Raw genomic sequence first — 13,388 nt, forward strand, 5'->3', positions numbered from 1 at the left:
ACAAGTACAATGCTTCTGGACTTTCACAGTAAAGAACAGGCAAAAAAAAACAGTTTAGAAGAAGAAAAAGGAGAATCAATAACTTCAATTATTCAATATTTTGCTGGTTTTGAGAAAGACTCACAACAAAAGCAATCTATTTATGGACATATGACCATTACAAAAGCATGTCTCATATTTTTAACACTCTCCAAAACAAAAACAGTTCCCATCTCTCTCTGTTCTGCTCCACAATAAGGCCTCTTTGAGAATATCTTAGCACAACATACATTTTTAAACAGACTTTTTTTTCCTCTGGAAACATACATACCTGCTCTAACTTTTTAATAGAAACTTTTCTGTATTAGTGGTAAACACTCTAGTCAAGCCAGAAGTAAAATATTCATTAAACAGTCCCCACAACAGCAAGAGAGCTTGCACACACTACACCAATGGCTGATCTAGCGAAAAAATAGTTCTCATTCTGCCAAGACTTGTTGAGTATAGAATGGAAAATTCAGTATTTTCAAACACTACCATAGTCTGAGCTTACAGAAGCAATCACAGTCTTCTCACTTGAAACGATTTTTACATTGACATTACTCCCGTTTATCAGAACTGATGTATCAAGGGGATCTAACATAACGCATTAATAGAGTTAGCATTATAGTTGTGATACTCAATGTCCCAGAAAGCCTACGCCATAATAAAAGTAATCTATTTATCAAAGAAGTAGATAACAAAACCAGATTTCTTTCCAACTTTTCAACAACTTCACCATAGTTTAGAGTTACGAAAAAAGCAAGTTTATATATCAAATGCAAGAATATCAAATTCTCCTCTGTGAAAAGTAAGATATATAGTATTCTTTGAAGATACAAGAGGAAGTAATATTGCAGGTAAATTGCCACATACAGTTTAAGCTTATATAAATAATATTAGTTATTCCTTCATCCATTCCACGTGACAAGGCAAGAAAGCAAGGAAAAAAGAAAACAAACCTGTCACATTTCTATGTACCAGGAAAAGGCTTTTTCTTTCTTTTTGTTTTTGAATGAAATTATATTCCCTCTCTCTCCTTCCAGCTGAGAGGATACTATATGCATCAGTGGTTTTGTGCATTTTTAACAGAGCTATATCATACTGGCAGTTAACATATTACTCAAATGTTATAGCTGTACATTTACTCTAACTTAAGATAAAAAGTTGAAGCTCTGTGGAAGGGCGCTGGTTGTTTTGCCATATTAGAAAACTTATTTTTTTTACTCTTACTCTAAATTCTTACACATTGATAACTAATCTAATCTTAGAAATTTGTGGTACTCCTACAGAAATTCAGATGCTTTTCTTAGATCTAGTATCAAACAGAACAAAAATGTCAACTAATTGAAATGCAGGTTATTATATATATGCTTTGTGTGTCACATTACACCCACAGAAATAGATGGCCTATGTAAAAATCTCATTTTCCAAATGAGCTATAATCAGAAATAAGTTCTAAGTATACAATCATCTGAACGTTACTCTCTGAACGCAACCAAATTGGGTAACAGTAAAAGCACACTTGATTCCGGATGTAAATGCTGACCTTTTTTTTTTTTTTTTTTTAATGATCTAACAGTCTAACTTAATGCATTAAAGTGAAAATGCAAATAGAACTTAATTATTATAAATTATCCAGTAATTTTCAGCTATCAGTATAATCCGAGGTAAGTTATCACAGACCTCTGCAAAGGTGTCTTTCCAAACAACCTGGGATGTATTACCACGCAAGACAAAGGCATTAACTCCATTTTAGCTGATAAAGGTAACACTATAGCTCAAGTGTAACTAGATTCAGGCAACTCTCCTTATGAAAAACATACTTCACAAGAAAGCAGAAGCGCAATAAAAGATCTAAAAAAACATTATTCATGAGAAATGGTTAGAAGAACTGAATATCAAGAAGCAATCAGAAAAACATGTTGGTAGAGGAAATTCTGTTGGCTAATTTTGTCTTGTAAATTATAATCTTAGAACAGTAACAAAAATATCTTCCTACTTACTGGATGCAATATTAAATCAACAATCCTTGTCTACTTCAATGTAAAATGAGCTGATTTAATTTAAATCACTGCTGATAGCTCTTGCATCCTATTTAAGACAGTTTTATAAAGAGAATAAAATTGCATTTCTCTTTAAATGCAAGAAGTCTAAAATGAAATTTTACCCTTCTATAAACTGAATGGATTCTCAGAGCCTTTGACATACACACCTGCAGTAGTAATGCATTGTTTCTTTCTATTCCTCCATTCTGTAGTAATTGCACTTGGACACAATGTAATTTTGCTATTCTGTGCAGTGGGTCCATGTGGATACACAAATTACACTCCCTGTGTTCCCGAAGTCTGCTAAAGTGAGCTGCTAGGAAGCATTAACTTGGGTACATTGGAAAGGAAACCCCCTGACTTGTTTGCTGTAGAATGTAGACTGCATACCAGAGTTACACCGGTTACATTTTAGCATGCTTTGAAAGTATATTTTCTTCTTTCTTCCATGTTAAAAATAACGCTTTATCTTTTAAAATGAATTGGCCACATGCTCAAATTAACCATACAAGCAACAAGAAAAACATAAACAAGTCCTGTGTGAGTTCTGTCCCAGGCAACACACCACGTGGTGGTAGTCTCATTTGCAATCTGTTAAATTATTACAAAAAAGTGCATCTGAAGAGATATGTTTAAAGATTTTGTCCTCTAAAATGGTTACAGAAGTTAAAAAATGCTTCAACTTCCATTATCTCTTGGTATAAAAAAATCCAACCAAACAAAAACAAGCAAATTCAAATTCAGTCACAGGGAGCAGTAATCCACAAGTGTGCTAGAAATAATACCTGATCAATTAAAACTAACAAGAAAATCAATGAATTTTCTAGAAAAGAAAGAGTACTAAAAACTTCTCAACTGAATATAGACAAAAGTCTATATTCACATATATACTGACCCCCATAGTCTACAAAAGGAAAAAGAAGTTTGATTTCCTCTCATTTTCCCTCCACAGAGGTGGCAAAATTTTACTTAAAAGTGTAACACAAAACCCAGAAGCCTCAACTTTCAAAGCAATTTGCATTTGGAGAAGTGCAGTTTGCATAAGGTTTTCTTTTGGTGCTACTACTCTGTACTAATTAGTAAGGAAAGACAAAATGAATGAGACAAATTCATCACTGATGTAAACCAATTCATTCACATGAATTTACAGCAGGAAAAACTTAGTCTTGTATCAACTGCAAAGATCAGACTTCTGAAAGGAATACACTCACTTTTTATTTGAATAAAATATAAGACCATTTTAAAGACTAATTATCATTAGAAGGCAAACATTAGATCAAGATTCAAGTTTATGTTGAAATTCTGTAAAATGAAGTATTTTTAATAAATCCTAGCATTAATTGAATATTAACATTTTGCTACTTACTACTGCAAAAATTCTTTCTTCAAAAGCTAATAAGCAGAATTTGTGTGGATAGAAATTACTCATGTAAATATCAAGAAATTAACAATATGACAGATTTAATAGTTCTTCAATCTTTACTGAGATTGTTAATCAGCTTTGAAGCTGAAGTGGGCTATTTTCTGGGAGTACATGGGGAGAATGAACACAGTATTTGGCTCGTACAGCTTCTGAGTCTACAAATGAAAGAGTATATAAAATGACTGTTGAATCAGTTGAATCAGATTGTTGAATCACAAAATGATTATTGAAGCAGCTGAATCAGTGGAAATCATCAGCTGAACTAGTCAGGAAGTCAAATATTTGATTTAAAACATTTCAAAGAGAGCACAATATAGTTTCAAGAATAATTTCCACGATGCCCATATAAACAAGAAAATAAAATCTTGTGGTATCTAACAGAAAAATGTATAGATATTGTAATACTGCTCCTAAGTATTTACTTAATTTGAAAAAATGAATAACTAATATCACAATCAGTGGAATATAAAATGCGTTGTACTATTCCAGAAAATTTTTTAAAAATGCAATTAAACAGTAATCCTAGCTTCAACACTATTTCTGAAATCTACTTTAAATTCTATTATTTTTCATGTTATATTACATTAGACAGTTCAAGAGTTAAAGTTTAATGCAAAATTATTTTCAGAATTGGAGAAAGAAATCAAAGTAAAAAGTCATCATTTACAATATTTTATTTTGGTATTAACAGATTTATCTTAATTTCTTTGTGGTAACTTATGTTAGGTTTAATATAGCCTTTTTATTGTATCCTTACAGATTAATCTGGATATATTCAGAAGAAAAAAAACCAATCACAGATATTATTTGATAATACTGCCATCTAGTGTACACTCTAAAATAGCAGAAATACTTGAAATTTTCATTCTGCAGTTTAATCTACAAGTGGGAATTACACACCATGTAATTGTACACAAAACTGTATGACTTCAGTGCTACCTAACCATGCATTGGAATAATTACACTTGTTCTCTCATTTGGATATAAAAGTTAGCATGTTAAGTAGGCAGACATATTAATTTTGAAAAAATAGAGTAAAACTATGTTATATCACCATATAATGGTTAAAGCTTTAAATGAATCAAAAAGTTTTTGAAAATGACTGCAAGTCAAAATCAAGAGAATTTACAGCTAATATCCTATTCATAAATTTTACTATTTAATGCTGCCCACTCTTGACACTATCATTCACTTTCACATTACTTGAGTAAACCATTGATCCAAACTTTGGTTTGTGCCTTGAAACTTCCAATAGTTTCAGGCACAGCTCTAAATTTCAGAGTTGCAGATTAACAGGCAATCTTCTTGCTTCCTGACTGTACTCTCATCTTACGCCTGAAGAATTGCATTCTTTCAATCTTTGAATTGAAACTGTTACGTTTAAGAATCTCAGTGAGAGCTGGCTTCAAACACTTAAAAAGAAAGGCTTAACACAAAAAGTATCTATGTGGTGGATTACCAGTAGAACTGGAGCAAATGAAATCAATTTCAATATTACTTGGATCGAATCTTTCGACATGTCTCACAGGACTGTTTCACAACACTCCTTTCCATTTCTTACCAGATTAAACCTAGCTCTGCTCCTCTGATACAAGTTCTACTCATGGAACAAGTAAATCTCTTTTTGCGTTAGAATTCTCTCTGAGCCTCTGCTTCAACATTTTGCATCTAAGTCAGAAAACCACTGCCTACTACAAAGAGCACAAAAACAGCACTCTGTAAGGAAAGGGATGTAACTAGCATCTTGACTGATAGATCTGATTGATAGACTTCACAGCACTATTGTAGCAATACGGTGAATTAAAAGATCATATAACATTCATGCAGAAGTAATTAGCTCAGGCTGCCTCTGATGCTAACCAGATTAGTCAATCTTTTAACTAAAGGAGGTTGAAAGAAAACACTAATTGAAGGTAGGCTATCCAACAGCTGTCTACTGCATCTGTAAAGAAACTGAGTCCCCACCACTATTAACAACAAAGATATTCATATATCACTCATTAAACAGAGAGCCACAATTCTTTAGGTCCTGTATTTTCCAATTATAAGGTGTGTATATCTGTGATGCATTGCTCTGCAAATACAGAAGATGAATTCTGCAAACTTAAACGTTTGTGAAGGTTGTGATGAATGATTAAAGCGTTAGCAATACTGTTGAGGGTTGTACGTTGAGGTGTGTCAACCTTCAGCATGTTTTTCCAGAACTTTATGTGAACACAGGAAGCAAATCTATTTAAATCTTGGTTGAATTTCAGATCTAACAAGGAGAAGTAGAAAATATTTCCATAAACAGAAGTTAAGTGCAACTGGAGAGCAAGATAGAAACAGAGATCCTTAAAAGCAGACATGAAAGATCTAAGAGTAAAGCTGACAATAGGCAAGTACATTTACTTATCCAGAATACGTATTTATACTTGAGAAGCCCAGAATTCTAGAAAAAACTTCGGATTTAGTTAATTTAACTCAACACCATAGTTATGCTGCCATCTAGTGAAATGTGATACTCAAATTCCTCTGCAGTACCCTTAGAGCAGGTGCAAATGAAAAATACTACTCCTAAGATGGGTATATCACAGGAAATACCTTTCACCTGTAACAGCTAACTCCTCCCTAGACAAGGCGCCTAGTTTTGTCCACTGGACTATGAATACTTAAACACTTAAATCTGAAATGCAAATACGCTAACAGACTTCAGTCAGAAACTAAGAGCTAATCAACATGCATTGCATTCCAGGACCAGGAAAAATATGAGCTATTAGAAAGTTTCGGACCATTACACAGATACAATCCTGAATTCACAGTTAGTAATACAGAGGAACATTACCCTGAGCCTTAGACTTAAATTCCTGACATGGAATTTATTTTCTCATTACATTTTAATAGAACGATGACTTACCAAAATAACGTAATACATTTTCAGGAATTCTGGACAGTAAAAAGGATCACAGAAACTTAAGTACACACTTACCTGGGAAAATATATTTGCAGTTGGAGCAACTCTGTTGTCCACAATACTATATAGTATTGCTAACAATCTGTCCAGGGGGAATGGCTTTGGCCCAAGGAGATGATTGCTGGTCTGCAACAGAAACAGAGATTCAATAGATTTTTCTAGAGTACCACAAGATGCTCTGCTTACAGTGTTTTAGTCTCCAGGGAGGCTTTACAATTCACAATATTCCTTCTTAACGCCTATTTACATATCATAGAAAACACTGAATAGATGCTCATTGATCAATATAATGATATAGATATACAGTTTTAACACAGCAAGACTCCAACCTGCACAATGCATAATAAATAAGAATATTTTGAGCTATAATAGAGAACCTGGAGCCAAGTTTTCTATTTGCCATAGGATTTACAGATGTGTTTGTTCTATGAATTATCTTGCCCAGTCTAAGGATTGAAGAGGAAAGACTGTATTTTATGGCATTCTCAAGGTTTCTTTACAGTTTATCAATGGTAAGACAGGTCAGACATCTTAAAAAGCACTCAGAACTGCTAGTTAGAGAAGATATAAAGGTCTGGATTTATTCTGTCTATAGTCTGTCTATAATCCACAAACACCTACAAAAAGGTACATAGAATGGTAGCTTTTACAAATCTGTAAAACCATCAAGTATTTTTGAAGTACTTTCTTGTATGTTTGGCTTACTGAACACAAATGTGTCATTAGCACGTACATTCTGAAAAGACATATTAAGAGAAGATTCCACTAGAAGACGACTACTAGTAGACTCTTCCTCTCATATACACAATATTAGTTTCTCTATGTTCTTGTTATACAAAGTTCTTATAAATTCAATTTTAGAAAACAGAGAGCCATACATAAGAAAAAATAAAATGATTTAAGATTAATCTAATATGAGCCAAATCATAACAGCATGTGCTTGGTGCTTTACTATTCATTTTAACAGTATTTCTCAAAAAGGAATTGAGAAATATTGGTTAAATGACTTGCTAGAAGAAGCATCATATGCAGATTCAAAACAAGAGTTCCTGGTCTCAAATACCATACTAATCTACTCCAGTTCACAATCTTACATTATAGAACATGACAAGAATAACTTGGTAGATTGGGTCATTTTCAGTGCAGCACAGGACACCTAATTTTCCATTGTCAAATCTGTATCTACTTTCCATGGATTTGAATAAATTCAGTATCATATCTTCTACTTTAACACCTTCAAAAAAAAAAAAAAAAAAAAAAAACTCACAATACAATGCTCACAAGAGAGCACTGTAATTGTTTGCCCTATGCTGCATCTAAAGCCTTCAGGTTCTCCTGGGGAGCAGGATTAGCTGTGGAGTCAGGAAATACACCAGCTCCTCTGAGTACTATGCTGAAATCATTGGTAAAAGTTGTACTCAAAAACAATTGCCAAAAGACTACAGTTATTTACATTTTTTTTTAAATTAGGAACCTATCCAAGAATCTGTAATGCTCCCTAGATACCTAAATTAATGGATTAAGAATCAGTGTAAGTACAACACTGCTATTGATGGCAAATATGTGCACGGAAATTTGGAAGAAAACCCTCATGCTTGTCAAAACAGAGGTTAAAGCTAACACTGCAGTAACCTGATTTACCAAAAACAACACTAAGCAAAAAATTCTCTAATGTCTGTTGAAAATGTAAGGACACAGACACGCCATTCTGCTGCCATAGATTTTAGCATAAATATTTCCTGATTTTAAAGTTTGCTTTAAAAAGAATCAATGACTGAGTAAATGCGTAAAGAATCAACTACAATTTCTTACAGAAATGTTTTACTAAATTCTGAATAGTTAGAATAATTTATTTAAAATTCATAAATTTACACTGAGGAAAAGAAAAGAACATCAAAAAGTCTTAAAAATTACTTTTCTTATTTCCATTTCTATTCTCCATGGGATACTTCTGTTGTTCTATCCCAAAAGACTAGGCAGCAGTTTATGAAAAAGAGTATAAAAAAAAAAATTCTTCTCCAGTTTCACTCTATTCTTATTAGACTACTGAAGATTCATAAAAGTTTACATGAATTGCCTAAGTAAGCCTCCGCTGCTGCTGGGGCCTCAGAGAACAAACAAGCTTTTTGAAAACACAGGTGCAGACTATCAAAAAAATCTCTCACAAAGAATAATGATAAGCCACATATATAAATACATAAAAAACAAGTTTTCACATACCAGCTTTTGAATAGTTCCTGCAATAACACACAGAACCGTTCTCAGAAGCTTTATTTTTTTTGCACGGCCAACTGCCACCGGATGTGCATAAACATGAAAGCTCACAGCTACTAAATTTGTATACCTAAGCATTGTCTAGATAAGCCGCTGTCACACCTATTTCAATTATGCTCAGAAAAATAAGGCCTCACAACAAAATAGAGGACAAAACATTTTTAAAAAGTTATGTAAACATATACCTTTCCCATCCTTCTTAGATTTCTGGATTTTAGTAAGACAGATTTTTAACATTTCACTGTGACAGCACTCTTTGCAGCACCTTCCCAGGGCACCAGTAGCCCTAGCCAGCCCCAGGAGCCCCATGTCCCCAAGCAGAGCACCATGCAAGCCCCACCCCAGGGGCACCTGCTCAGCTCTGCCCCAGGGCACCATCAGAAGTCCCTTGATGGACCTGCGCCTGGCCTGCTGCCTTGCCTTGCCCAGCCTGCTGCAGCCAGCTTGACAACTTGCTTGGCTGCACCCCATCGCTGCAGGCTCCTGCCACAGCCACCCTTGGCTCCTGGCTCGCCTTCGCATAGAGAGCTGCCCCGCACTTGCTACACTCTGGTGTGCACTGACATTAAACGTTGTATTCATTTGCTGCCAATGTTCAGATTCTTCATCCATTCCTCTTTCCTCGTAAGCTTCTAAACTGACTTTATTTTTTCACTTTGCTATATGGACAGCAAGGGTAGGAGTCACCTTGCTGATTAAGACACCTACATTTGTCTCCTTCTATACTCGATATCCTGTCATTGTAGTCAAAGGAACCCTAGAGCAGATGGCCAGCATCTACACGTATGTTCAGTAAACCAGCCTCTAGGGCATCCTTGCTACAGCTCCTCCAAGTAGCACGTGAAGCTTCACCATTTCACGTCCTTGCAGAAACCAACATTTAACTGCCTTATCTGCAAACTGAGAAGGACCACTGAGATAAGGAAAGGAAACAAAGCACCCGTCATATGTGGATAGGCTGAGAGCTGGGGTTGTTCAGCTTGGAGAAGGCTCAGGATCTTGTCAACATGTATAAACACCTCAAGGGAGGAGTACAGTTGACAGAGCCAAACTCTTCTCAGTGGTGTCCAGTGACAGGACAAGAGGCAATGAGCACAAGTTGAAATACAAGCAATTACATTTAAACATCACAGCTCTGTAGAAGCTATATTTGTGCTCTATTTCGTACTGCTGCAATTCTGCCTGCCTTGTCACTACAGACATGATCATGGAGTTTTGTCTGTCCCTAATTGCTGTCTCTGGCCCTGATGCTGCTGCACTGTACCCTGGCTCCTCAGTGGCGAGGTTGGTGCTGCTGCCTGCTCACCTTCCTTTGCGCAGTGGCCGGCCCTCGCGGCTCCTGGGCACCGAGCTGAGAGGGATGATGCCTCCATCTCTTGGCTGTGCTCCTGTACACAGAGCTATATGCCAGCTTCAGACTAAAACTGCATTATCAGAATACAGCATGTTTACTGAACTTCGTGTTTACGGAGCTTTCCTGTTGTTTATCCTTCTTCACATCATATACATTTTTCTTCACATCTCAACTGACGCTGATGGATATTGCGGCCTTACAGACTATATTATATGTAGTAATATTGAATTTAACAGAAATGTAAGTTCCTGATTTGCGAATGTTAAGTATTTTCTAAGTAATATTTTTTTTAAAAAGGAGAAATATAGTTCATAGAGTGAACCATAGTTCACCGGTTAATAATAGCCTTTGATCTCTGCAGGCAGCAGGACTGCAGAGAGAAGTTAGGACTACAGAGATTTATTTATGACACAGACTGTAGAAGTTCTAGTGTTAGAATTACTTGTTCCCTTTTAAGTCTGCATTTCATTCTCTCTACGTTGACATTCAACTTTCTTTTTTTATAGCGTACATTGATTTATTCTTACCAGCAGCACAGACAAAATTAAAGAAGAATTTCAAGAAACACAACTACTCATTTCTTCAGCAAAACAAAAAGCCATCTCCATCTCCAATACATGTTTTAGCTTTTAAAATCCAGGAGGTGTCTCCAAAGCTACCTCTTGGTTAACAAACAAAGCATCGTGAAAAAATATTGGAAATAAGTAGTCAAAACATTACTGAAACCTTATTTACAGATGAACCTAATCCACTTCAGCACAAGACCCTCAGTCAGAATGCAAGCATGGTATAAGCTATGAATTGCACTTCTGATTCTAAACATGCCAGGTCTGTGAAGCATATTATATTTCCTATCCAAAAAAAAAAAGTGAATAAATATACAATAGTTGAAATGTGTCCACTCTAAGTAGCTAGCAAGCAGAGTCAGCATGTAGTAATCCCTGAAGTTACATTTAGGATACTGTTATTTCACAAGTTGCTTGTTCTTACTACTATCAGTTCCCTGCTTTGGCAAAAAATTGTTTTGGATTTTTAGATTACTTGCTAGAAATAGTTCTTGGGGAAAAGCCAGAAGAGTTAAATAACACTGAAGTGCTTCTTCCAGGAGTTACATTTATCAGAATTCTTAAGGAGAAATGAACTCCCATAAGAACGGGAATAGTTTAGAAATATTTCCAAACCGACAACGGTAAAAGAATGAGGTCTGTAAGAATCTCTCGCAGGGAGCTAAAGCAGAGTAACACTGAAAAATAGTTTTATAAAATCCAAGGGACCCCTCATTTCACTTCAAAATAAAGAAAATTATCTTCCACATTTAGTTCAACAAGACTTTTCACCAGTAGCCACTGCTTGTGCCCTTTATCTATCAGAGTGTCAGAGTCCTGTGTTCCCACTGTTCAACTGGTCTAAGTCTTTTAACAGTCCCACAACTGTGAGCCATGTATTCACATTATCAAATTTCTTAAGCAAGAACAAAAATCAAAGGTGTTCTTTAAGAGTAAAAGCTTAACCCAAACTTAATCACCTGCACAAAAGTGAGCAAGTTCTTAATCTGAATTGGCTCAATTTTTAATTTTTTTTGTCATAGTGTTAAAGATGGAACTGTATCTCTCACTTTTTTGAGTAGAAAGCATTTCTGAACTTAACTGGTTGTTACACAAATGAAGCATCTTAAGTTGTAAACTAGAAATTCTAATACAACCCTACATTTGAACTGAGACAGATACACCAGACAGTCTTTCCCCACTCTATTCCCCACCCCCCCCCAAAAAAAAAAAAAAAAAAAAAACACCACCAACAAACATGATCTACTAGGGGACTGACATCAGAGAAAGCATAACCCTGCAAAAGTAGCTCAAAACACTCGTGATGATGTTTGCCCACTACACTGGCAAAACATTGTTCCAGAACAACCACACAAAGATACCCAGCAAATTCTGCTGTTATCAGCAACATGACAGTTAAGGGAATGATAAAGGCATTTTCTTTCTCTTGAGGAATTCAAGTAGATTTATTTTTTCTGATAAGGAAGTATTAGGCTCTGGACTGAACAAAGAGTTAAGAATCAAGAAACAGGTTTTTAGCCTGGCTGTGCCTCAACTTTGAAGGTAGAAATTATTACATCTAATGTTAGCTTCCTGCCAAGTAAGTATATACAACCAAACTAGTCTTCTAAGTTCCCATTGCAGTCAGTGGAAATCTGATCAATACAGCTGACGGTGCAATTCTTCTGACTAAACAGAGAGTCTACTTAGGATGAGATGGATCACACTCTACGCTCCAATGCCTGCAACGACTTTCTCTGCACTGTCTGTAAAAGCTGACTAGCTGACTAGAAAATGAGTCTTAACTTGTAACATTACATATGTCATCTTTTATCCCAGTATTTCAATTTCCTTCATTATACAATTGTAGTACCACAATCTACAAGTCTACTTCTCTGTGACTAGATTTTTTTTTTGAAAATAAATCAATAGGTTATAAATGTTAAATTAAAAAAAAAATACGTTATAAACATACATAATACATGTACTTGCTCTTCCTAGTGTATCAAGCCTCTGTCAGTACAAACTGGTGCAGCTCCACTGAAATCAGTGGTGTTTAGCCATTTCCATGAAAAGTTTAGTTAGTCTGGTGGAACAGCAACATTTTTGGTCACTTTATACATAAACAATAGATAGAAGTGCAGAGTTTCCAATCATCATCACATAAGTTTAAGCTCTTATATTTTCACTGCAACACTAAGAACTAAAGTGACTTGATTCTCACAACTGTTAATTACCTATTACTCTAATATCCCTACAAGAAATTCTGAGATCTGGCTCTTCCATGTATGATGCAGTTTGATTAGCTCTATTGCAAATTTAGTCATACACAGAAATATGGCTTTAGAAGTCAAATTAATGATGTTAAATTCTAATTAAATAAAATGTGTACATCATACAGAAATTATCATCAAATAAAACAAGTGCACTGGTAATGATTACTTCACCAAATACTGTTCCTTCTACAGCCAAGAACATATGAGGTAAAGCAACACACTAAATCAGTGTAAGAGCAGAAGAAAAATCTTTGTTCTTGACCTCAGAATAGAAAGGTAAAATATATACCTTCTCATGTTTCTTCATAAAGTTAGTCTTCTTAATTTTCCCATGATGCTGTAAACAAGAAAGACAAAAGCAAATATGATACGCAAAATTCATTTTATAGTGATGACAGAATCAAAAAAGTCAAGAGAACTCTGAATTACATCTTACGCAACTTATGGTAGTACACTGTTCTGGTTCTGCTTCTTTCTTGCACCTCCATTATTTATCT

At 35.1% G+C, this 13,388-nt stretch overlaps 1 protein-coding gene across 1 annotated transcript in view; it reads right to left on the bottom strand.

The window, feature by feature from the left end:
• ORC5 (origin recognition complex subunit 5) overlaps positions 1-13,388 on the bottom strand; it is a 77,141-nt gene that overhangs the window by 34,449 nt on the left and 29,304 nt on the right. Inside the window, exons 13-14 of the mRNA XM_062598723.1 lie at positions 13,181-13,228; positions 6,458-6,568 (exon numbers count right to left, since the gene is read on the bottom strand). Of these exons, the coding sequence (XP_062454707.1) occupies positions 6,458-6,568; positions 13,181-13,228 (159 nt within the window). The remainder of the gene's footprint in view (positions 1-6,457; positions 6,569-13,180; positions 13,229-13,388) is intronic.

This window comes from Rhea pennata, chromosome 1, assembly GCF_028389875.1.
Source record: "Rhea pennata isolate bPtePen1 chromosome 1, bPtePen1.pri, whole genome shotgun sequence".
Taxonomy (NCBI): domain Eukaryota; kingdom Metazoa; phylum Chordata; class Aves; order Rheiformes; family Rheidae; genus Rhea; species Rhea pennata.